The following is a 25,941-nucleotide window of genomic DNA, read 5'->3' on the forward strand; positions in this document are numbered from 1 at the left end:
GCACACTTTTAACAAAAGTTGACGCCGTCAGCTAAACCCGTACATCTGAAAAACGTTGTCACCATCATTTCCTATACAACTGCATCAATGCGTTATACTAGCTTCATCTTGCTGTTACCACAACGCTTGTGAACAGCACGTTCTGGAATTGAAAACTTAATCTCACTGCAGCGTTGAAAACGTCGCCATAAAATACTGCGGGCCATACTGATAGACGTCCTTTCCGATGTTATTTCCACAAAATCACTGCTCATGCACGTACTCCGTCCAAAGCGCACTTGCTGAATATCAATTTATGTTTGGATAAAAAAAAAGAACGCACGCGGATCAAGTCAAGGAAAAGGCATGGATTGAAAGGAGCTCATGCAACGCCACCTTGCTGTCCGAAATAACCATTTCAGGTATGACGAGATGCCGCTGAAGCCCTGACTGGAATGTTAATCTGTGGCCGGGAGGTACATAAACACAGGTATTTCTCAGAAGCCGTTTTCTTACGGTTTACCTTTTTGTTGTTTTTACGAATTCGCCAGAATTTTTTGCACACTTGCGGACACCACGCCCTACCAAACTCTGTCTATAAAAGCGGTTGAACGTGCTGGCAGTCGCATCACTTGGTCCTGCCTTAGCCGATCCAAGCCTTCATCATGGTAAGTGGCGTTGTTCAAAACGTCCTTTTAAACGTGCGTACATGCACCCAGAGAGCATTGGTACGAGTAGCTCACCTTGCGCCAAGAGATATAGGGGTGTTTGTGCAGAGCCAGAGCCCGGATTATAAGAATTGCATGGTATTTCTTGAAGACAGGAATACTTCGCTGCGGCCAGCTATCAAGTACTACCAGCAAAAAGAACGTTAAGCTAGCTTTTCTTAGTGATTTTCACTGAAATTTGAAATGCCCGTATTCTGGTGCCTGCCAAGTTTCTCTGGAAGAAAGCTCTTGTTTCCACTTATAATGACCCAGAACGCATGGCCTTGCATTGCTTGAGAAATTTGAGCTCTATTTCAATTTGGAATGAATTAGTCTGCTGTGTCTCTTCATCACTAATAATTTCAATGAAAATTATTGTTTAAAATATTTGTTACCACCCATGAAATTTTACATACAGTCGTTTTAATAATACGTAATAATAAGAAGGCATGGCCATACCTTTTCGTTTCACATAGTACTGCTTTAGAAATTTGAGGTACATGTAAATTTAGAATTAATTAATTTCTTGAGTCTCTTCATAACTTCTGAGTGCGACGAAAATGACAGCTTAAAATATTTGTTACCAGCCGCGCAATTTTACATACGGTCGTTCCAGTAATACGTCCCTGTAGCTACCCCTCTAAGTCCGCAATTATAACGTGATTGCCACCGCTCATCAAAGAAGCCGACCTCAAATTGTGTACGTGGTGCACTGGTAACCGGTTCTCACCAACCCGTCGTGCAGATCCGTGCCTGCCTCGTCCTTGCCCTGGCCACCTGCGCCTTCGCCGGCTACGTCGGCACCTACGGCGTCCCGGCCTACGGCGCCTACCACGCCCCGCTGACCGCCGCCGTCTCCACCGTCCACCACGCCCCCGCTGTGGCCACCGTTGCTCACGGCGTCGGCTACCCCGCCTACGGCTACGGCTTCGGCCACTACGGTCTCGGCTATGGCCTTGGAGGTCTCGGCTACGGATATGGCCTTGGCGGTCTCGGCTACGGATATGGCCTTGGCGGTCTCGGCTACGGATATGGCGTGTTCAAGAAATGTGAGTATTCCCGTACGAACGCTAGCTTAGGCAGTTCAGATTGTGACAACTGAATCTTCAACCGCAACGAATCGACCTTGGTTGAGTGGGACATTAAAAAGTCCCTGAGAATATGGGGACGCAGCGCTTGAAATTAACCGCTTCTTCGTTTCATACCAGTAGGCTCTTCATATTTATTCTCGATGTTTCTTATGGGCGTCATGCATGAAAGGAACCAATCTTCAGTATTCTTGTTTTGAACGCCCCAGTGCCGTTTGTGATAATTGACGTTCAACGGGGGTTTGTTATGGCACAATACGCCGTTGCCGGATGACTTATAACTCTCACAAGATATGATATGGTTTAATGACCGCAAACGTAAGGCAGAGTTGAAGCGTAGCAGGTGAAGAAAGAAAAAGGCCGGCTGAATCGACATTTTTCTAATAGGTACGTAGATAATATTTTTCAAGTACCCACACCACAGGTGTTGCAAGAGAAAATTTGACATCCACCTGGAATTCATCCATTCGGCTCAAGGTACATCTTTCGCGTAAACTTTGGAGTTGAAGGAAAATTAGCAGAAGAACCGCCAATTGGGCGAGTTCGTACTAACTCATGCTCACCAACAGCGCGCACAGACGAAAGGCAAAGGCAAAGAAGGCCAGCGGGACACCACGCGTCTCGTCGCCTGCTTCGCCCTCGTCTTTCGTGTATGCCCGCTGTTAGTCAGCCCGAAGGAAAATTACTCGTGTTCCAGCATGTCAAATACTCCATTGCAGAAGCTTACTGCGCCTTGGGGATTTTCCCTCGACTATTGTAATTACCACAACAGGGGCTTTGGTAGCGGATAGGGGAAATTGTTTAGTACTGATGACTGGGGTGCTAAATTTGCCTCCTGATATTGTGGATTGGTTCGGTGACCAGTAGACTAAAAAACGAATGAATAGTGTTCTGGACAACCACCGCCAGTAAAGAGGAGTCCAACATTCAGACATTTTTATGTTTCTGTCGCACTTCCATTGCTTAGGATAGTTTGCATTCACGGTTTTGAAGCTCATAAATATAAACCATTTTGATCCGTGTATTCCTTGAAAATAGAGAAAAGCATCAGCTGATATGCTTGAAAAACGCACAAAAGTGATTCGTGGCGTGAAGCCTTGATGGTGTGGTGACAATTTTCGCTTTACAATGGTATATTGTCTTGTTCTTCAGAAATTCTCGGGCATCCCTGACTTCATGGCAGTGACCAAGACGGAAACGATTCAATAAAGATTGCATCTTCCTTGACATGTTTCACTGTGATTCAATCTGAATATCACATGTACTGCTAGAGGCCGATTGCTACTAAGCTTGTTTTGGGGGTAGAAGGAATACTGATGGAGGCCAAATGCGGGGAATGATTCGCTATGCAGACTTGGCTGTTCTAGCTCCGATGACATTTTCAAGCGGGTGGAATGGTACGGCCGGCACCACCCCTACTTAGGATCCGTCGCTGTATGCTGATCAGTGTTCTGACATTCTGACACCTATGTCTGACATTCTTTAAAGTTTTAAAAGGCGAAAATGTCGGCTTCTCATCTTCAGATATAATGCGGCATTTCAGCACACTCTCAAAAAATGTTTCAACATATTCTCTCGGCCCTAGATTTCGTGACATCACATCCGGCGTCAGAAAATCAGAGGTGAGGATGATCTAAGGAACAGTTGCATTGACGGTTATTATTTTGTAAGAAGGCTTAAATTATTAAATTGCACTTTCGCAGCCTGCACTAGTACGGGACCCCAATGGCTTTGCATCGACGAAAAAAAAAAAAAAAAAGAAACCTTCTCTTCTCTTGGGGTATTTACTAAAGTTCCGAACGGACACAATTTGCAGTTAATGTGCTTGTGATTTTTGATTTGCATAGATGCCGGCTTCCCACGAAACGTGCAGCTGTAATATATTTCCACCGCAGAACGCTACTTAGCCTTGAATTGACACTTGTATTCATTTTGTATAAAAAAATTGTGGAGGAGTAAAAAAGTAGGAAACAATATTCACCGTGGCTCTTGAAAACTATTAAGTTCACAAAATTCAGCATGGATTGACTAAAATACACCACTGAAACAATTACACCTATAAATCCAAAACACTTGCGAGCGCACGGCTACTGCAGCATCGAAACAGTAGAAATGTCGACAATGTTGAAATTGTACTTACATGCGGAACGAGTTTCAACTTGGGGGCCAAATGAATTTCGAGGTGTTGGTTGTAATACAAGCTGATAATAAAGTTGATAACACAAAGCGCGGGTACTAATCCACGCGGAATATTAGGCGTTCTGTAAAGTGAAGTTCGAAGAATGAACCTGCAGCAGCTGGGGTGCTCTAACGTGCCTAAGTCAGGGGCGATATGGTTTTCTCAGCTTCATAAACGAAGCGAAACCAGCAGCGTGGATACCAGCATATCAACAGCGGTGACACGCACCAGCAGAACTGCTCAACTGCTGACTCACAACGAAGGGCACGTTTCTTCCCTTTGTCCACGCCGCCGCATCGCTAACATGACTGTGGCATATTGATCACTTACAGGAAGTATCCTTTCGTATCCTTGAAAATACGCGTCACTTGAAAGGCAGCCTCTTGGGTAATTGGGCTATGTAGATAAAATTGACGATGATGATGATGATGATGATGGTGGTGATGATGATGAACAGCCCCCCAATGTCCACTGCAAGACCGAGGGCTCTCCTGTTGACCTCCAGCCTCGCCTGTCCCGCACCACTCGAGTTCATTGTCTTTCCCCAAAATCCCCTATTTCGTCTCCCCACTGAGTTATTGGCCTCTGCGTTCTTGCAGACCTGTCTCTCGGTATCCACTCTGACACTGGCGGACCACCGGTTGCCACAGTGTCTCACTACATTGCCTGCCCAAGTTAATTTTTTTGCTTTGTTCGAACTCGAGGTCCTTGCCTGATCCAGGAAGCTCCTTTGTTGTCTCTAAATGTTACTCCGATAGTTATTAGCTCGACAGCTCGTTAAGCTGGCCTACGTTTCCGTTCCAGTCGTTTAGTAATTGCGCCAAGTGTCCGCTCCATATGTCATCACCGGAAGGGCCCATTGGTTGTATATTCTTCTTTTCAGTGATAGACGGAGATTATTTTTAATTATTTGGAAGTGCTTGCCGAGTGCAGCCCAGCCCACACCTATTCTGCGTCGGATTTCTCTGTCACGGCTGGGGTAAGCAGAGACAACCTGCTCGACCAAGTTATATTCTTCTACTTTTTCCAGAATTCCGTTACATATGCTGAAGAGGGCGTTGTCGGCATTTTTGTTTATAATTAGTTTAGATTTATTGATAAATATTTTAGCCCCACGGCCATGCTTCCAGATAGTGGTTTCTCAAGCGTTTATGCTAGTGTTGCGCCTCGATAATTTGCAGTTATTAGTCGCAAGCACAAACAAGCGCGCTTCCAAACAACGCTTTCATTCGTGGCAAGAGAATGACGATGACAAAAACTCCTGCAATTGACACACACTGAAGTGAATTGGTCTATGCAATATTTGTGGCTGCATATCGCAGCCATAGAACCACAAATAATACGTATGTATTAACAATATATTAGAAATAAATGCCTGTGTAATTTATTGTTCATTTGACCGCTGATCCGAATTCTGGAGATTTAATTTAATTCTGTGATTGGGAGGGAGGGGGGGGGGGGGGGCAGATAATAAAACACCGGGCGCAGTTTGCGACTTCCGCGCGAATTTGCCCTAATGACGTTATTAACTCGATAAGACCCGACTCCGCGCTGCCTTTCGGAACACCTTCAACTTTTATTTCTTCCGATTCAGCCTGAGCGCGCGAGCCAAACACCGCGCGCTTCTTTCTCCTCTTCTCCAAAGTAAGAGTGCACGCACCCTTTCCCGCATTAGAGAATCAACAGACGTCCTACTGCTTTGAAATCTGTTCATGTCTCCTCTTAGTCCGCAAAATTTTCTTTTCATTCGCCCAGGACATGCTGTACTAAGAACGTCCCCCTTGTGAGTTAGCGGTTCGAACGTTTTGCTCGAAAGAAACGTTCATTCTTCCTTCATTCCTCTTCACACATTCCAAGGTTAATATTGCCGCGAACTATGCATTCTGTTTGCATACTTCTGCTTCGTTTTTACAAACCAGCGACGCCCGGCTGTGTTACAAGTAGTTCAAGGAAAGTGCATGAATCCTTTCCTTTCTTTTGAATGCTGCACGGGCTATCTTAGTTTGATATGGAGAGTGTTTGGCCCTAATGTCACTAGCCTAGAATAATCTTCTGTGACCTCCAGTTTTGTAGTTGCAATTCGAAGTTTCGAGAAAGAACCACGCCTTCAGATAAATGCTCCCGCGGCAGCCGCCACGGTATCCGACACTTGCCTGCACATGTCACCTTGTTGACTGCTGCTTCGCCGCAGGTGTATTCTTTGAGTTGTTAGGGGGGCACAAGTTCGCTACAATAAACTTGTTGGTCGCGGGTTCGATTCCTGGCCGCGGCGGCCGCTTTTCTGATGGAGGCGAAAAGCAGAAACGCCCGTGTGTACGAGATTTCGGCGCACGTTAAAGATCCCCAGGTGGTCAAAATTAATCCGGAGCCCTCCACTACGGCACGCCTCATCGCCTGCTTTGCGTCGGAGCGTTAAACCTTACAATCAATCAATGCAATAAACGTGTTTTTCCTGAAAGACAACTGCGACTTCTTTGGCTACGTGACATCTGGTAGAGGTAGGGGGTACGCACCCTTTATGCCGCATACACCCTCTGGAGGCCGACAAGCCAGCCCAAGCCGAGAAAGCCGCCGACGGCAATGTTTAACGGCCGAGTTTGATCTCATAGCTACAAAAATAAAAACCAATAGTTAGACCGCCGCAACCACCAAAATGGTGCATGAAGCCACGCTCCCCATCGTCCGGAACCACCATCGTTTCGCGGATCTCCCGGTGAAGACCCTAAGGACTGGCTGGAGGAAGCCTAGCGGGTCCGGATCTTTAACAGGTGGGATGACGGAAACTTTTCTGCATGTGTTCTTCTATTTACAAGATGCAGCTCGAATTTAGTTCGAGAACCACAAAATCTCCCTGACTGACTGCACTCTTTTCGAGCAGCGAGTGCCTTAAAGCGTCCCCCACCGTCGCGCGAAAGGAACGAGCAGCACTTTTTTTTTTTGGAAACGCGCCCGCAACACCCCAACCAAGGGGTCGTGATCTTCGTTGAGTAGACGAAGAAATTGTTTCACCGTGCGGGCCCGGAAATGACAGAATAAACTAAGGGTTCTCATGCGAGGAGTAAAGCAAAAGCTCTTTCCTTGTTTGTCCGGAACCCTCCTAAGACGGTTGCCGAATTCGCGTCTGAGGCCATGGCGATGGAGAAGACGCTTGACGTTCGAGCGAGGCAGAACGACCGCCCAGTCAATGCGCTGGTTTCAGAGGTGATCGGAGGCGGGGCGCGTATTCCCTAAAGCTTCGCTTCACAGTGAATCACGTGACATGGGTTTTCGCAAGACACAAAACGTTGATTAAACGGGGTCATATAGGCTGCGCTCTGAACCTATAGCGACCCAAAACATACCAAATAACAATTTATTACGGAAACAACACAAATAATTGAGTTCTTGGGCAATAAAAAAACATATTTTGCAGTGAAAAAACTAAGGTAGACCCGCTGAGGCGCGTATCAGGGCCTTCAGTGCAAGTACCTAGAACTCTACCTCGAGGCCGCGGAGCCCGAACGGCGGGATCGTATTAGCAACAGCTCAATAGAGTAGCACGCGCAATGGCATCGCACATGCCACGTGGGGCGCCATGCAGCGAAGCATTTGGAAACACGCAGCCGGGTCCATTAACTTCGATAGACTACGCGAGACCATCTGTGCAGTGGTCAGGGAGGAGCTGAGGAAACCTTTCCCTATAACGCCACAACCTCGAGTAGCTTCCCTGACAAACGTGATCCGAGAAAAAGTTCAGCACGCACTGGGAACTTCTACACGGCCGGAAGCACCCCGTGAGCCACAACCTATGGCCTACGCCGAAGCTGTTCGTAGACGTCGCCCAGCTCCAATTCGTCGCCAGAAGGCCCCACCATACCGCCGTCCACTGTCGCTCGCCCCACCCCCCCTAGTCCAAACCCAGACGCTGAGGAGGAGAGACGTATTGCGAACCCCCGATAATCGTCCGCTGTGCTACCACTGCGGAGAGGCCGACCACATCTACCATCGCTGCCCCTACAAGAGGCTCGGTTTGCGAGGGTTCTCCGTCGACGCACCACTCTCCCTATTCAGCCAGCGCCTCACTGAGATCGAAGAATTCCTGCCCAAGCACAACCGAGGTCCACTGTGCTTCAACCTTTAGCCGTCGCCCTTCCCATACCGATCGCCAAGCCGTCGAAGCAACGCAGGCTTCGCAAGTGGGAGGTCCCCCAGACCACGTAGGGAAACTAAAAGCAGCAACTTAGGGAGGTGAAGTTCTTCAATGGCGAACAACCGGAAACCCTCCAACGACGCAAGGACGCACTGAAGACCGTGATCGACGACATGCCCTCAGCCCTAAGACCCGGTCTCACCCTTACGTGACTTCCGAACACGAGGATATATCCACACGGCGCGACGCGTACCCGACATGATAGGGCCGGCCGCTGACAAGGCGACGGCAACGACGACGTTTGGTGCCCGACCGTCAACACGCAAAAGCCGAGATACTACGCCGGCACCCACCCGGAACTCGAGAAAGGCGCCGTCCGACGTCCAGTTGCCCGTCAACGGCTTTGATGTATTCGCCCTCATAGACACGGGAGTCGACTACTCAGTAATCAGCCGATCATTCGTGTCTAAGCTGAAGAAAGTTGCGACCAGATGTGGCAGTCCGCACATACGCGCAGCAAGAGGCCATCTCGTAACGCCAAGTGGAACGTGCACATGCGCGTCACTATGGAACGCACCACGTACCCTCCTGCATTCGCCATTTTGCCTAACTGCTCCCGCGACGGAAATCTCGGAATAGATTTTTTTGACGAATAACGGTGAAATAATTTATCTGCAGACAAAGTCAATAACTAGTACCAGCATCTAAACAAGGGCACTGCAATTGCATTCCTCGAAGGAACGCAATAAGCAAGTGACGTGGTAGCGGTCGCCGACTTTGAACGCGCACCGGAAGATGCCGTCAAGCTTCCGCATCCCTTCGACGTGAACACTGCGTTACAGCAGGAAAAACGGAAGAAATTATTGGCTTTGCTGTGTCGCTTCAGCGAGTGCTTTTCATCGAACTCAAAATTACGCCTGACACCTCTAGCGAAGCAACGAATTATAACCAAAGATAGAGCCCGACCTACCCGACAGTCACCATACTACATGTCCTCCCACGAACGCGAAGCTATCCAGACACAAGTAGAACACATGCTCAGCGACGACATCATACAGCCATTAAAAAGCCCCTGGGCGGCGCCAGTGGTACTCGAGAAGAAAAAAACACGACACATTATGGTTCTGCTTTGACTACCGGCAATGGAACAAAATCACCAAAAAGGACATGTACCCCTGCCACGAATCGACGAAGCCCTTGAACAACCCTGCCACGCGAACTACTTCTCTTCGATGGATCTGAAGACAGGTTACTGGAAAATTGATGTGGACGAGAGAGACCAAGAGAAGACTGCGTTCATAATGCAGGACGGCCTATTCGAGTTCAAGGTGATGCTGTTTGTCTTGTGAACGGCACCAGCAACGTTTCAAGGAGACAAGGGCATAGCGCTAGCTCGCCTGAAGTTGCACACCTGCCTCTACAACATTGTGGTATTCGCTCGGACTTTCAATGAACACCGTAAAAGGTTGGAGTGTACTGGAGGCCATTCGTACGTCGGTGTTAACGCTGAAGGCTGAAAAGCACCGCTTCGCGTACGAGGAACTCAAGTTTTTGGGCCACGTTGTTGCAGCTCGCAGAACGTTTCCTCTTGGGAGTTTTCCCAGCTGAAAAAGGTGCTATATTTCGTCAAGCACGTGAGTGGCTGTGCAATGCGTGCTACGTTTGCGACGAAGCGTCGGTAGTAGGCGCACAGTCCGAGGAATTTGCGCAAGCCCTTCTTGTCTTTCGGTATTGGGTAGTTCACTATGGCTGAAGTTTTTTGCCGGCTCAGGCAGCACTGCCGCGGCGTTGACGACGGGGCCCAAAAGCTTGAGTTCCTCGTACGCGAAGCGGTGCTTTTCAGCCTTCAGCGTTAACACCGACGTACGAATGGCCTCGAATATAGCACCTCTTTCAGCTGAGAAAACTCCCAAGAGGAAGCGTTCTGCGAGCGGCAACAACGCCTACAAAGCCCGCCCATGCTCGCTCATTTCGACGAGAACGCCGAAACAGAAATGCCCACGGACGCCAGTGATATAGGGTTGGGTGCCGTCCTCGTCTAAAGGCAAAGCGGTTACTAAAGAGTAATTGCCAATGCCAGCCGTGGTCTGTCGAAGGCAGAGCAAAACTACTCAGCCTCTAAGAAAGAGGGCCTCGCTATTATATGGGCCATTTTAAAATTTCGCCAATACGTGTATGGCAGACCGTTCAAGGTTTGATCGTCAATTGGATCGCCAATCTGAAGGACCCCCGTGGGGTACCTCGGAAGGTGGAGCTTACGCCTGCAGAAATTTGACGTTAAAATAGTCTATAAATCCGGCAAGGAACACGCCGACGCCGACTGCCTGTCTCGCGCCCCCGTCGACCCACCACCACAAGACTCCAATGAAGACGGCGCATTCTTCGTAGTCGTTACGGAGAGTGACATAGCCGCCCAGCAGCGTGCCGACCCCGAGTTACGCGTCATGGTCGACTACCTCGAAGGACGCAACATCAGCGTGCCAAGGGCCTTCAAACGCAGCTTACCTGCATTCAGACTCAAAGCCTCCGTCCTCGTGAAAAACATTTTTAACCCAGGAATGAGAACAAATTATCTTCTTATCATCCCCGCACACCTTCGGGACGACATTTTGGAAGCGTGTTACGACGACCCATCGTCCAGACATCCCGGCACAGCACGCACTACTGAAAAAATCAAAGGTAAGTATTATTGGCACTGCCTAACAACCGATGTCTCCTATTACGTCCGGAGCTGCCGCGACTGCCAGCGACGAAAAAATTAGCAGTGGCTTAGCTCGGCTATACCAGTATATACGTAGCGCGAGCTAAGGTTCACCAATCCAATCCAATCCAATCCAATCCAATCCAATCCAATCCAATCCAGTCCAGTCCAGTCAAGTCTAATCAAATACAATCCAGTCTAATGCAGTCTAGTCTAGTCCAGTCGTGTCACTGCTCCTCGCGCATGCGCAGCACGGCTCTCCAGGAGCCACGAGAAACGGCTATCAAGCGTCTCCGGCGCGTCAGACTTGGCTAGTGGGCAACGGAGGCGCACAGCAGAGCACGCGCCGGCGCCAGTGCGTCTGCCACGGCTATGACGTCACCCCTCTGGAATGCGAAGACCAGCGAGTCATCATCATCATCATAATCATCATCATCATCATCATCATAATAATCACCAGCCTATCTACGCCTACTGCAGGGCAAAGGCCTCTCTCACTAATCTCCAATTACTCCGGTCCTGTGCTAACTGCGACCCATTTATCCCCGCAAACTTTTAGATCTCATCTGCCCATCCAACTCTCTGCCGCCCCCTGCAGCGCTTGCCTTCTTTAGGGATCCACTCTGTTACCCTTAATGACCAACGGTTATCTTGCCTTCGCATTACATTCCCTGCCCACGTCCATTTCTTCTTCTTAATTTCTACTAGTATGTCCTTAACACGCGTTTGTTCCCTGACCCACTCCGCACTCTTCTGGTCCCTAATGTTACACCTATCATCTTCCGCGCCATTGCCCGCTGAGTCGTTCTCAATTTAAGTTGAACCGTCTTAGTGAGCCTCCAAGTTTCTGCCCCGTAGGTGAGTACCGGTAAGATGCAGCTGTTATACACTTTCTTCTTCAGGGACAATGGTAGGCTGCCATTCATTATCTGAGAATGACTGCCGTATGCACTACACCCCATTCTTATCCTTCTATATATCTCTGCCTCATGGTTGGGATCCGGGGTCACAACTTGACCTAAGTAGATATATTCGCTTACCACTTCCACTGCATCGCCACCTATCTCAAACCGCTGTGCTGTCCCGATGTTGTTGATCATTACTTTGGTTTTCTGCATATTAATTTTCAGGCCCACGGTTCTACTCTGTTCGTCCAGTGCGGAAAGCATGCTTTGCAATTCGTCCCACGAGTTACTTAGCGAGGCAACGTCATCAGCAAATCTGAGGTTACTGAGATATTCTCCATTAACCCTTACTCCCACCTGTTCCCAATCCAACGTTCTGAATACTTCTTGTAAACATGCTGTGAATAACATTGGCGAGATTGTGTCTCCTTGTCTGACGCCCTTCCTAATAGGTATTTTACTGCTCTCTTTGTGGACGGTGATGGTAGCTGCGGATGGAGACCGGCGAATGTGCAGAACTAATTCTCTACACACCCGGACTCCAATTGGATTGGATTTACAATCTAATAAATACAATCCAGTTTAGTCCAATCCAATCCAATCCAATGCTCCTCGCGCTTGCGAACCACGGCCCTTCAGGGTCCACGTGAAACCGCTTAACCTCGGCCAGTGTAGCTTACGCTACAAAACGCCGCCGACGAGACCCGCTGAACTTCTGTTACCGATCGCCGTCCCATCGAGGCCCTTCAAGAGATCGGAATGGACCTTCTAGGACCATTCCCTACGTCACGATCCGAGAATAAGGGGATTGTGTGTAACTTTCGTTTGTAAATACCTGCTTTGTAGGTCCAGGATGAGTTGCTTCGACGTGCCGGGATATGCGCGAAGGGTATCGGCCATGTTTATGTTTGACACGATCGTCACTGCTGGGGCCGTCCAGCAGACTGGAACCATTGCGCCGTCACTCCGGTCCCTCCCAGGCTTCGGTTGTGACGTTGGTGTCCTGGCAGCGTCACCCCTGTGTTTCTCGTCCGAGACCTTGCTGCCTCTTCCTGACGCTTCTGCTTCTTTCTCTCCTCCCCCTCATTTACTTCGGGCTCCGTCGCAGCACTCGCGGATTTCTTTCTCAAATATCAAGTCTTCTTCTAGGGGGTTTTGGCCGATCCACTGTACGTGGTCTGACCTTGACTCGTGACAACCAGTCTATTCGATTAGAGATCCTTCGTCACCACCTTCGGCCGATAACGACCTCTTCTAATCGTCCGTTCGAGGTACATGACACTGAAATTGCCGGTTCTTCGCAGAAATGAAGGGCTTTCAACAATTGCAGATGTCCTGCAGGTGGAACAGGCTAAAATAGCTTCAAAAAGGCCCATGCTAAAGGAGGGGTGCAAGTACTGAGTAAACTTTTTTCCAGAAGGGCCGCTATTGTGTCGTAATCTTTTTCAACGATGGGCTGTGGTTTTACTACCTTGCAAAAATGCTGATACCTTCAACGCCACGGACGCCACAGCCACAATTCGTTGGCCGTAGAGGATAAATTCCGATTCAAAGGTTACATCATGTGGCACAGAATACAGGAAAACCTCTAGCACACCTTGTGCACTGGCGAAGCTACCGGAAACCGTAATGGAAAATCCCCAACGCACGTTATGTTTTTGTCTTGCTGAGAAACTGCACGGTTTAACACCACAAGAACTTTGTTGGCGAATAGCATCAGTCACGACATCAGATTGCACAACGGGTGAAGCTACTAATACTAATGACAGCTGAAACTAAAAATCATTGATCGATTGATTAATTGCTACTGTTACCCCCTTTGAAACGGACGGATGACATGTCATGTTATCAAGAAAAAACTTTTATATCTATGTTTTATACTCTTCGTTTATTACTACTAGCGCTGCTCGAGGGCTAGCACAAAATACATTTTTTTAATGCCTAGCATTCTTTGCCGAGTACCCCCAAAGCCAGGACCGTGTAACGCCCTGCATTTGCACAAAAATGCAAATATCGCGGAAGTTCCACCTGTAATGGCTGTAATGGCGTAAACGGAGATAAGTGGTAACACGGAATTTTGAAAAACTAAAAAAATAAGAAGAATATCAAATAATTACGGAAACTGGCGAACCGTGTAACGCCCAGCATTTCCACAATAAAGCAGATTTCGCGAAAGTTCCATCTGTAATCGTTTTAACAGCGTAAATGAAGATACTTGGTCGAACAAAATTTTGAAAAACTAAAAAAATTCGGAAAAATATAAAATATTTATCGAAAATGGCGAACGGTGTAACGCCCTGCATTTCCACAATAATGCAGATTTCGCGAAAGTTCTAGATGTAATCCTAATAATAACGTAAATGGAGATAATTTGTCAGACAAGATTTACAAAAACCAGAAAATTTGGATGGAGAAAACTCACACTCAAGAAAAGCGGCATAAGAACGCTACGCATTAGTAGATAATTCTCTGAATTTTCGCAGAATTTTTTTTTCTGTTGTAGGTGGTAGCTAGGCATTATTCCCCTCTCTACTTTCGGTCCAGCAGGATTTGAATCTTCTTTTAGTCGTCTCGACAGCCTTGATTTTAACGCCCTCTGTTCCACCCTTAAATCCTAGGGTTTCTGGAAGTCGAATATTTCCCACTTAAACAACAATCGCCTCAAGTCCTCCCCTCTTTCTTTGTTACCTCTAGGAAACTGCATGCAGGAACCTCGAAAGCGGGTATTAAATATTGTCGGATTTTGTGGCGTGAGCTTACTGGCCGAGGGTGAGCAGTTTCGTGTGGCTCCTGGAGAGCGGTGCTGCGCATGCGCGAGGAGCAGTGACGTCAGACGGCGCACAGAACGTCGCTCGTTGCCCGGCGTCTCTCACACACCCCACGCGCCCAGCGTCTTCGCCGATCCCCGTCCAGCATGTGGCTGCTCGGTCCACTTGATGATCATGCGAGGGGTGGCCGGGTGCGGAACCGATGGCTCGTGCGTCGCAGCAACACCGGCGTGCGCTTGTGGAACCAGCTTAGCGCTGGAGCAATTGGTGACGCTGCGCCGGAGCTGCTTGATAAACATATATGTGTCACATAATGCGCATACCGCGTATGTGTCATTGAAGCAGTAGTAAGCTTGATAAGCTAATCCTAGACAACCAGGAAAGCTAACAATAACCAGCTGGACCTTAGCTGACGCTACGTAGATCCTGATACAGCCGATCTAATCCACTGTTTATATTTTTTTCATCAGGTTATAGCTTATACAGTAAAAGCTCACTAATTCGAACTCGAAGGGGGCCATAAAATTCTCCCAATTAAAGGGACACTGAAGTGATTTGTAAACATTGCGGGATTACTAGCGCAAATTGTAGTTCGGAGTCCGTAGGCATTGTTTCGACCACTCTGGCCGCGTTTACGCGAATTTATTTAGTAGAAAAATCAATTCGAAAATGCTGTCCTCCTCTCTTTACGCTCGCCCATTTTCTGTGGCGTTTTCGTGTGACGTCAGCAGGAGATGAGCTGGAAAATGGCTGCGCCCTGTGGCGCTACTGCACGGTTCGCCGACCAGCCGACCTACCGATCGAGTCAGTCGGCCCAGCGTTTCGTCCGCCGGCCGCCGACGGGTCGTCGCTATTCGCTCGCTCAATTGAAACTAAGCCACAACACCTTTGTGAATGAAAGAATGTGCCTTTCCTTACTTTGTTAGTTTGTACACTGTGTCAAACTCAGAGTCAGGGTCGCTCCACACAAGCGCTGCAAAAGTGCACATGCGACGCTTCGCTGACTTTACGCTAGTAGGAAAATCTAAGGCCAATTGAAGGCGGGAGAAGAGTCAGCGAAGTCAATATAGGTACTAAGAAAATAAAATCACCTGAAACTTTTACCGTACGGCGCAAAACTAGGGAGCAGGAAGCACTTTTTTGCGCTGGGTAAACAAGCACAGCGGTCAGCAGCACGACCGCACATCTGCGAACGCTTTTCCGTCAAAGAAATGCAATTACTAGACGTGAGATATTGTGGAAGATTGGGGGACACTTACTGCAGGAGTGATATACAACAAATAGTCACATAAAGTACTTAAAATGCTTAAAATAAATAAAAGTGTAAACTGGTCATACATTATAAACCTTATATATCCAATCCGGCCAGCGCCGGCTCGTGGCCTAGCGGTTTGAGGCGCTGGAATTTGTTTTGAAAGTCGCAAGTTCGAATCCCCGAGAATACATGTATTTTTTTTTTTGTAAGTTGATTTTTCCGTATGCGGCTGATGTTTTCTGAACTGAGTTCACCATTTTTGGGCCGTAACGTTCACTGCTCCACGAGCGAGATCGCAGAACGCGCGCATACTGACAATGACGCGCTAGCGAGTTCTCCTTGGCGTGCTGTTGCCACAAGCACCGACTGCTTGCGGGCAGTGGGCCCAGGCCTGAATCAGCACACCCTTGGCCTGGTGCGAACTAGTTTTTTACGAACAGACATGAGTGAGGCAAGCTCCGAATATGCGGGAAAAGCACATGGCATTTGAGAGTCTGCGGTGACGCGGAGGGCGTTCATCCACTGCGTAGGCCTCGTCTAGTGATTTCTACGATTCCAAGCCGCCCTGGGAGGTTTATCTTAGACATTTGTCAGCCGACAACATGGCAGAAGCGCGGTACGGCGATAATTGAAAAATCGAGAATGCCCATCCAACAACGCCATCAGATGTCAAGCATGTTGTTTTACAGAACCGAAACCGAAACTTTTGATTGCTAACCTTGGGCATCGTCCAATCACGGTGCCCCCCCCTCCTGACGTCGCAGCCTTTAGTTGGTGCGGCCGCCGCAAACCGCGCATAGTAGTTTTTCTTCTTTCGCGCTTTGTAAAATAATTACCGATTTGTCAACCGGATAAACGATGAATAGTGTGTTAATTTGAGCCAGTCTACACAGTGCAAGCAAAAACGGGAGCTTGACAAATTCACTTCAGTGTCCCTTTAAGCGGAATTCGGATTAGTGGGAGGGCGGTACAATGAATGGAAATCGCGCCAAACTGCGCGGGCCGAAGACAAAGAAGCTCCCTCTGGACCCGTTATCGCTAATTAAGCTCTGCTGCACGTTTGTGGGAGGTGATTTCGAAAATAATGTTTTCTAAATAATAATTAAATGTGAGGGAGCACTGGCGCTGGTGGCGCAGCGCCCTCTGTTGGAGCGAAATAAGCTGTTGCAGGAGTGTAGCGCGCGCGTCACGCTTTCTGTTTCGTTGTTTTGCATTTCTAGCAAATATGGTTTGGTTTGTATTTGCAACACATTTTAATCACTCTCGGCCGACTTATTCTGCGATGAGCGATGGAAACCAGGGGATCATAGTTCAACTTAGCCGTTCTGGATGCCGACCAGTTCGCATTATCGTGAGTTTTTCCCCGTTGGGCTGTGCCGGGGGACTGTGCCGGGACCAGGCCGTGAGTTCAAATTAACCGAGTTCGAATTAATGAGCTTTTACTGTAATGCGTAATCTATGTAAGTTTTTTTTTATCAGCTGATGTACGCGTTTCCTAAAGGAAAAAAAGAAAAAGCGTGTCGGTTGCAGATTTGGGCTCTCGTCCCCTTCTATGCAATTTACAGACGTCAGCTGTGACAATATAGTGGAAACTCCGCAGGAATAAATTACATGGTCTATTATCGCGTTTACCATGTAAACCTGTATGTGGATAAAAAAAAGTATATGTTAACCCCGGAATGAATCAGCCGGAATGAAGGGGGAATGAAGGTTTGTTTCGAGCACTCGCACGGGGGCGTTCTTAGTCAGGCATCTCCTGCGTGAATGAAAAGAAAATTTTAGGGACTAAGAGGGGACCTGAAAAAGATTTCAAAGCAGCATGACGTCATTAGGGTAAATTCGCGCGGAAGTCGCAAACTGCGCCCGGTGTTTTATTATCTGCCCTCATCCCTTCCCCCCCAATTACAGAATTAAATTAAATCTCCAGAATTCGGATGAGCAGTCACAAAAACAATAATTACACAGACGTTTATTACAAAGTAATACACAGGTATTATTTGTTGGTTGTATACATGGCTGCGATATGCAGCCACAAATGGGGCATAGACTAATTCACTTCAGTGTGCGTCAAGTGCAGTCTTTATTGTCATCGCCATTCTCTTGTCACGAATGAAAGCGTAGTGAGGAAGCGCGATTGTTTGTGCCTGCGACTAATAACTCCAAATTATCGAGGCGCAACACTAGCATAAACGCTTGAGAAACCACTATCAGAAAGCATGGCCGTGGGGCTAAAGATATTTATCAATAAATATAAACTAATGGTAAACAAAAATGCCGAGAGCGCCTTCTTCAGCATATGTAACGGAATGGTGGAAGAAGTAGAAGAATATAAGTACCTCGGGCAGGTTCTCTGTGCTGACCCCAGCCGTGACAGAGAAATCGGACCCAGAATAGGTGTGGGCTGGGCTGCACTGGGCAAGCGCTCCCAATAATTAAAAGTAAGCTTCCTCTATAAGGAATATACAACCAATGCGCCCTTCCAGTGACGACATATGGAGCGGAAACCTGGCGCCTTACTAAACGACAGGAACGGCAAACGCATGCTGGCTTAACAGACTATCGAAGTAATAATGATAGGAGGAACACTTAGAGACCAGAAACAAGCTTCCTGGGTCAGGGAAAAGCCTCGACTACGTGATATCATTGTTCAAACAAAGCAAAAAGATTAACTTGGGCTGGCCACGTAGTGAGAAAAAGTGGCAACCGGTGGACCACCAGTGTCAGAGTGGATACCGAGAGACGGGTCTGCGAGAAGGCGAAGGCCAATAACTCAATGGAGAGAAGGAATGGGGAATTTCGGTGAAAGACGATGGACTCGAGAGGTGCGGGACAGGAGTGGTTGGAGGTCAACAGGAAAGCTCTCGGTATTGCAGTGGACATAGCTAGGCTGTCGCTGATCGTCATCATCATCAATTTTTGTCTGCATGGAACAATTACCCATGAGGCTGCCTCCTAAGTGACGCCTGTTTTCAAGGATACGAAAGGATGTTTCCGTTAAGTCATCAATATGCCACAGTCGATGCGGCGGCGTGGACAAAGGGAAGAAACGTGCTCTTCCTTGTGAGTCAGCAGTTGAGCAGTTGTGCTAGTGCGTGTCACCGCTGTTGATAAGCTGATATCCACCCTGCTGGTTTCGCTGCGTTTATGAAGCTGAGAAAACCATATCGCCCCTGACTTGGGCACGTTAGAGCACCCCAGCTGCTGCAGGTTCATTCTTCGAACTTCACTTTACAGAACGCCTAATATTCCGCGTGGAATAGTACCCGCACTTTGTGTTATCACCTTTCCTCCTACAACCTCCGGGCCTTGCGATGGGCGGCGCGTTCTTCGCAGATCCCGCCGTAATCTTCCTCCTCCCACTTCTGACCTCACACGCCGCGAAGGCACTTACATCCGCCAGGCTCAGACTCTCTCCCTCCCTTGTGACCTCCTCCTTCTCTATATCATGACCCGAGATGGCACGCCCCACTGTCAGGTGTGTGGTGCCTATCCCGACGTTAAACACACCTACTGGACTTGTCCCCGCGCCAGGCGATCACCTCACTTTCTTCATCCACACCTTTTACCATCCCACATTCCATACTCATGGGCCGCTCCTCCGCCTGATCTTCGCCCCATCCTTGGGCCTCGCCTCGCCCGGCACATTGCCCACGTGCGGGGCCCTGACACCTGCGGAATTCAGACCTGAACGTCTTCCAGGCCCACCAGAACCACATTTTCGGCAGCCCGGACATGGGCCGCTTTAAATAAAGTTTGATCTCTCTCTCTCTCTCCTACAAGCAACACCTCGAAATTCATTTGCCCCAGAAGTTGAAACTTGTTCCGCATGTAACTATAATTTCAACATTGTCGACATTTCCGCTGTTTCGATGCTGCAGTAGCCGTGCGCTAGCAAGTGTTTTGGATTTATAGGTGTAATTCTTTCAGTAGTGTATTTTAGACAATCGATGCTGAATTTTCCGAAATTCCTGGCTTTTAAAAGCCAGGGGGAAGTTTTGTTTTCCAAATTTTGTGACTGGTCCCCCATTTCTTATACAAAATGAATACAAGTGTCAAGGCTAAGTAGCGTTCTGCGGTGGACATATATTCCAGCTGCAGGTTTCGTGTGAAGCCGGCATCTATGCAAAGCAAAAATCACAAGCCCACAAATTCCATATTGTGTCCGTTCGGAACTTTAGTAAATACCCCAAGAGAAGAGAAGGTTTCTTTATTTTTTTCGTCGATGCAAAGCCATTGGGGTCACGTCCTAGTGCAGGCTGCGAAAGTGCAATTTAATAATTTCAGCCTTCTTTTAAAATAAAAACCGTCAATTCAACTCTTCCTTAGATCCTCCTCACCTCTAATTTTCTGACGCCGGATGGGACGTCAAGAAATCTAGCGCCGGGAGAATATGTTCAAAAAGAATATGTTCAAAAAGTTGTGAGGCCAACATTTTCGCATTTTAAGCCTTCAAATAATGTTAGTCATAGGTGTTCACGAGAACACTGCTCAGCATACAGCGACGGATCCGAAGTAGTGGTGGTGCCGGTCGTACAATTCCACCCGTTTGAAAATGTCCTCGGAGCTAGAGCAGCCAAGTCTGCACAGCGAATCATTCCCCGCATTTGGCCTCCATCAGTACTCCTTCTACCCCCAAAACAAGCTTAGTAGCAATCGGCCTCTAGCAGTACATGTGATATTCAGATTGAATCACAGTGAAACATGTCAAGGAAGATGCAATCTTTATTGAATCGTTTCCGTCTTGGTCACTGCCATGAAGTCAGGGATGCCCGAGAATTTCTGAAGAACAAGACAATATACCGTTGTAAAGCGAAAATTGTCACCACACCATCAGGGCTTCACGCCAATAATCACTTGTGAATAAATGAATAAATGCCCTAACTATACATACTTCATATGCTGCAAGTGGACGTTTTGTGCGTTTTGTATGCATATCAGCCCATTCTTTTATATTTTAAAGAAATACACGGATCAAAACGGACGATATTTATTAGCTTCAAAACCGTGAATGCAAACTATTGCAAGCAATGCTGTGTCACAGGACCATAAAAATGTCTGAGTGTTGGACTATTATTTACTGGGGGTGGTTGTCCAAAGCACTATAGATTAAACAGGATGAAAAGTTAGGCGACTTGGTGTTAATTCATCTTGAAAACAGGCGCGGAAAGACGTTGACCAAGAAAAGAAATACACAGGGCGACGCGTCGTCCTGTGTATTTCTTTTCTTGGTCGACGACTTTCTGCGCCTGTTTTCAAGATGAACTATACATTCGTTGTTTAGTCTACTGGTCACCGAACCAATCCACAATATCCCAAGGCAAATTAGCACCCCAGCCATCAGTACTAAACAATTTCACCTATCTGCTAGGACAGCCCCTGGGGTGGTAAATAGAACAGATGAAAGGAATCACCACGGCGCAGTAAGTTTCTGCAACGAAATATTTAACATAGGGGATCTAGACTAATTTTACTTCAACTCCGAAGTTTGTGAGCGACCTGTATATCGAACCACACGAAGGCATTTCAGGTGGATGTCAAATATTCCCTCGCATCACCTGTGGTTTGGATGATTGAAAATATATGCGTTGCGTACCTATTGTAAAATGGCGAATCATCCAGTCTTTCTTTCTTTCACCAGCTCCGCTTCAACTCTGCTTTACGTTTGCGGTCACTAAACCATTCCATACATCGTGAGAGTTACAAGTCAACCGGCAACATCGGATTGAGCCATAACAAAACCCCGTTGGACGTCAATTATCATAAACTGCAACGGGGCGTTCAAAACAAGTGTCTTCAAGATTGGTTGCTTTAACGCGTGATACCGCTGGAATAATCTACTATAAATCTGAGGGCTTACTATAAATGAAACGAACAACCAGTTATTTCTAAGCTGTGCATCCCCATATTCTCAGGTACTTTTTAAGGTCCTACTCAACCAAGGTCGATGCGTTGCGGTTGAAGATCAAAGTTGTCGCAATCTGAACTGCCTAAGCTAGCGTTCGTAGGGGAATACTCACATTTCTTGAACACGCCATATCCGTAGCCGAGACCACCGAGACCATATCCGTAGCCGAGACCTCCAAGGCCGTAGCCGAGACCGTAGTGGCCGAAGCCGTAGCCGTAGGCGGGGTATCCGACGCCGTGAGCAACGGTGGCCACAGCGGGGGCGTGGTGGACGGTGGAGACGGCGGCGGTCAGCGGGGCGTGGTAGGCGCCGTAGGCCGGGACGCCGTAGGTGCCGACGTAGCCGGCGAAGGCGCAGGTGGCCAGGGCAAGGACGAGGCAGGCACGGATCTGCACGACGGGTTGGTGAGAACCGGTTACCAGTGCACCACGAACACAATTTGAGATCGGCTTCTTTGATGAGCGGTGCTATCACGTTGGAATTAGCTATTGGGACGTAATACTAGAACTACTGTATGTAAAAGGGCGCGGCTGGTAATAGATATTTTAAACGGTCATTTTCGTCGCACTCAGAAGTTATGAAGAGACAGAAGAGATTAATTAATTCTAAATTTACATGTACCTCAAATTTCTAAAGCTGTACTAAGTGAAACGAAAAGGTATAGCCATGCCTTCTTGGTTCACTATGGAAGTGAAATGAAAGTTGGCATCGTGAGTAACTTGTCAGGCACATGAATACGGGAATTTCAAGTGTCAGTGAAAATCACGAAGAAAACCTAGTTTAACATTCTTTTTCCTTTTCGTACTTGATGGCTGGCGACACCGAAGTATTCCCGTCTGCAGGGAATACCATCCAATCCTTATAATACGTCTCTGGCTCTACGCAAACACTCCTATTTCTCTTAGCGTAAGGCGAGCTACTCGAACCAATGCTCTCTGGATGCAGGGACGCACGTTTAAGGGAGTTTTGAATAACGCCACTCACCATGATGAAGGCTTGGATCGGCTAAGGCAGGACCAAGTGATGCGACTGCCTGCACGGTGCACCTTTTTTATAGAGAAGGATTGGTAGGGCGTGGTCTCCGCCAGTGTGAAAAAAAATGGTGGCGAATTCGTAAATTCATAAAAACAACAGAAAAATAAACCGTAAAAAAACGTCTATTGAAAAATAGCTGTGTTTATGTAGCTCTCTACCACAGATTAACATTCAAGTCAGGGCTTCAGCGGCCATCTGTACATACCTGAAATACTTATTTCTGACCGCAAGCTGTCGTCAGGTGAGCTCATTTCAGTCCACGTATTTTCCCCTGACTCGATTCCCGTGCTTTCCTTCTTTTTATCCAAGCATAAATTGGTATTCCGCAAGTGATTTCCCCTTGTAGGCATGTGTTCTTTGGGTGATGTATGCACGTGCACACTGATTTGTAGGAGGTATAACTTCGTTTATGCGGAGCAAAACCAAAACCGTTTGGCCCGCAATATTTTATGCCGCGGCGTTACAATGCTGCAGTGGAACTAGTGTTTCAATTCCACAGCGTGCTATTGATGAGCGTTCTTGTTCAAATTATAAACAGCAGAATGAAGCTAGAATAAAGCAATAACGCGTTTGCATTGGACTTCATGCCAACAATTTTCAGATGTACGGTGTAGGTAATGGCGTCAACTTTTGTTATAAGTGATTTACTACTGAAGCGTTCCTTACATTGTTTTATGCGCGCGAGGTTGCAAAAATAACTGCTGCATAAAACATGACGCCAGAGTTACATTCTCAGGCACAGTGGCTTTTTATGTCCCTTATGGCGCTTTTCGAACTGTTAGCATAAAAAATAGTCGCACAGCACTCGGACGATAAATTTCATATTAAAATGCGATTTGAAGAATTACTTGGTTAATCTCTAGCTGACATCTCAGAACAGAAATTCTGAAAATAGTGAACATATTCTGGTGATTTCATTGTGAGGTTTAACGAGCCGAAGCTGCACCTGGCCTATGAAGCCCGCGGTAATGGAGGGCTTCGGATGACGCCTGGACCATCCGGGGATCATTAACGTGCGCCGAAATCTCGACATACGTTCGTCTTCGCTTTTCGTCTCCATCAGAAAAGCCGCCACAGCGTCGGGGATCAAATTCGCGTCCCTGGGCTCAGCAGCTGAACAGCTTAACTCAGTCATTGCGGCTTCTTAAATAATTTTTTTGTTTGTACACAAAGCAAACTTGTACAATCAATATATTGTTGTTTCTTTACTTTTTTTTGGCATATGCTCAAAATTCAGGCCAAACATCGCTAAAAATTTGACCGGGTACCTAGAGCTCACTGTAGCATGAATTACGCACTATTCAGTTATTTCAGTTGAAAAATATCTATGGGGACGGGAAATATAGTTTTGGGGGCTTGCCATAGAAAGACTTTTATGCATTCATTATCGTGATAAAGTGGCTAAGTTACATCGTTACTGATCAAAAGGTCGCGGATTTGAGTTGCATCTAGCCATTCTGAAATAATGAATCTGCAAATGTTTTTATGTTTCTATCAGCGGGGTGGGTCAGGAAACAAACGCGTGTTAAAGGGACACTGAAGTGAATTTGTCAAGCTCCCGTTTTTGCTTGCACTGCGTAGACTGGCTCAAATTAGCACACTTTTCATCGTTTATCCGGTTGACAAATCGGTAATTATTTTACAAAGCGCGAAAGAAGAAAAACTACCATGCGCGGTTTGCGGCGGCCGCACCAACTAAGGCTGTGACGTTGAGAGGAGGGGCGCCGTGATTGGACGATGCCCAAGGTTAGCAATCACACAGGTTTCGGTTTCGGTTTCGGTTCTGTAAAACATAACCAATGGCTTTGTTGGATGGGCATTCTCAGTATCTCAGTAATCATCGTACCGCGCTTCTGCCATGTTGTCGGCTGTAAAATGCACAAGATAAGCCTCCCAGGACGGCTTGTAGTCGTAGCATTCACTAGCCGAGACCTACGCAGTGCATGAACGCCCTCCGCGTACCCGCAGACGCCCAAATGTCATGCGCTTTTCCCCCATATTTGGAGCTTGCCTCCCTCATGCCTGTATCGTAAAAAGCGTGTTCGCACCAGGCCAAGGGTCTGTTCATTCTGGCCTGTGCCCACTGCCTGCAAGCAGTCGGTGCTTACGGCAACAGCACGCCAACGAGAACTCGCTAGCGCGCCAGTGCCAGCCTGCGCGCGTTTTGTGAACTAGTTCGTGTAGCCATGAACGTTGCGGCCCCAAAAAAAGGTGAACTCAATATAGAAAACATCGGCGGAAAACAAAAAAGTTAACTTACAAAAAAAAAAAAGCACGTACCCGCGGGGATTCGAACTCGTGACTTGCAAAACATTTGCAATGAATTCCTAGCGCCTCAGACTGCTAGGCTACGGAGCGGGACGGGAAGGTCTTGCTAATATAGGGTATATATTGTACAACCTGTTTACACTTTTATTTAGTTTTGGCATTTCAAGCCGCTTAGGTGACTATTTGTTGTACTGCGATCGTGCAGTAAGCGTCGCCCGAGTTTCCACAGTAGCTCACGTCTAGCAATTGCATTTCGTAGACGGAAAAGCGTTCGCAGATGCGTAGTCGTGCTGCTGACCGCTGTGCTTGTTCGCCCAGCGCAAAAAAGTGCTTCCCGCGCCCTAGTTTTACGCTGTACGGTAAAAATATCAGTTGATTTTATTTGCTTAGTACCTATATTGACTTCGCTGACTCTTCTCCCGCCTTCAAGAGGCCTTATATTTTCCTACTGGCGTACCAGTCAGCGAAGCGTCGCATGTGCAGCGCTTGTGTGAAGCGACCTTGACTTGGAGCTAGATACAGTGTACAAACAAACCAAGTAAAGAAAGGCACATTCTTCCATTCACAAACGTGTCCTGGCTTCGTTTCAACTAAGCGAACGAATTGCGACCAAGCAATCTTTTTTTAACCTCCTTGATTGCGACGACCCGCCGGCGGCCGGCGGACGAAACGCTGGGCCGACTGACTCTGTCGGCCGGGGAGCCGTGCAGTAGCGCAGCCGTGGCGCAGCCAATTGCCAGCTCATCCCCTCCTGACGTCACACGAAAACGCCACAGAAAATGGGCGAGCGTAAAGAGAGGAGGACAGCGTTTTCGAATTAGTTTTTCTACTAAATAAAATCGCGTAAACGCGCCTAGAGTGGTCGAAACATGGCCTGGGGACTCCGGACTACAATTTGCGCTAGTAATTTCGCAATGTTTACATATCACTTCAGTGTCCCTTTAAGGACATACTAGTAGAAATTAAGAAGAAGAAATGGACGTGGGCCGGGCATGTAATGCGAAGGCAAGATAACCGTTGGT

General features: G+C 47.6%; 2 protein-coding genes across 2 annotated transcripts; one reads left to right on the forward strand and one right to left on the reverse strand.

The window, feature by feature from the left end:
* Positions 1-584: 584 nt before the first annotated feature.
* LOC144146948 (uncharacterized) lies at positions 585-3,001 on the forward strand. Its single transcript, XM_077678920.1, has 3 exons — positions 585-647; positions 1,432-1,735; positions 2,927-3,001. Coding segments are annotated over exons 1-3 (309 nt in total). The 5' UTR covers positions 585-644; the 3' UTR covers positions 2,929-3,001.
* Positions 3,002-20,415: 17,414 nt separating this feature from the next.
* Positions 20,416-22,724, reverse strand: LOC144146949 (uncharacterized). Its single transcript, XM_077678921.1, has 3 exons — positions 22,601-22,724; positions 21,729-22,005; positions 20,416-20,490 (listed from the first exon to the last, which is right to left on the reverse strand). Coding segments are annotated over exons 1-3 (282 nt in total). The 5' UTR covers positions 22,604-22,724; the 3' UTR covers positions 20,416-20,488.
* Positions 22,725-25,941: the final 3,217 nt, after the last annotated feature.

This window comes from Haemaphysalis longicornis, unplaced genomic scaffold, assembly GCF_048455015.1.
Source record: "Haemaphysalis longicornis isolate Haplotype H1 unplaced genomic scaffold, Haemaphysalis longicornis Haplotype H1 scaffold_7, whole genome shotgun sequence".
Classification (NCBI taxonomy): Eukaryota; Metazoa; Arthropoda; class Arachnida; order Ixodida; family Ixodidae; genus Haemaphysalis; species Haemaphysalis longicornis.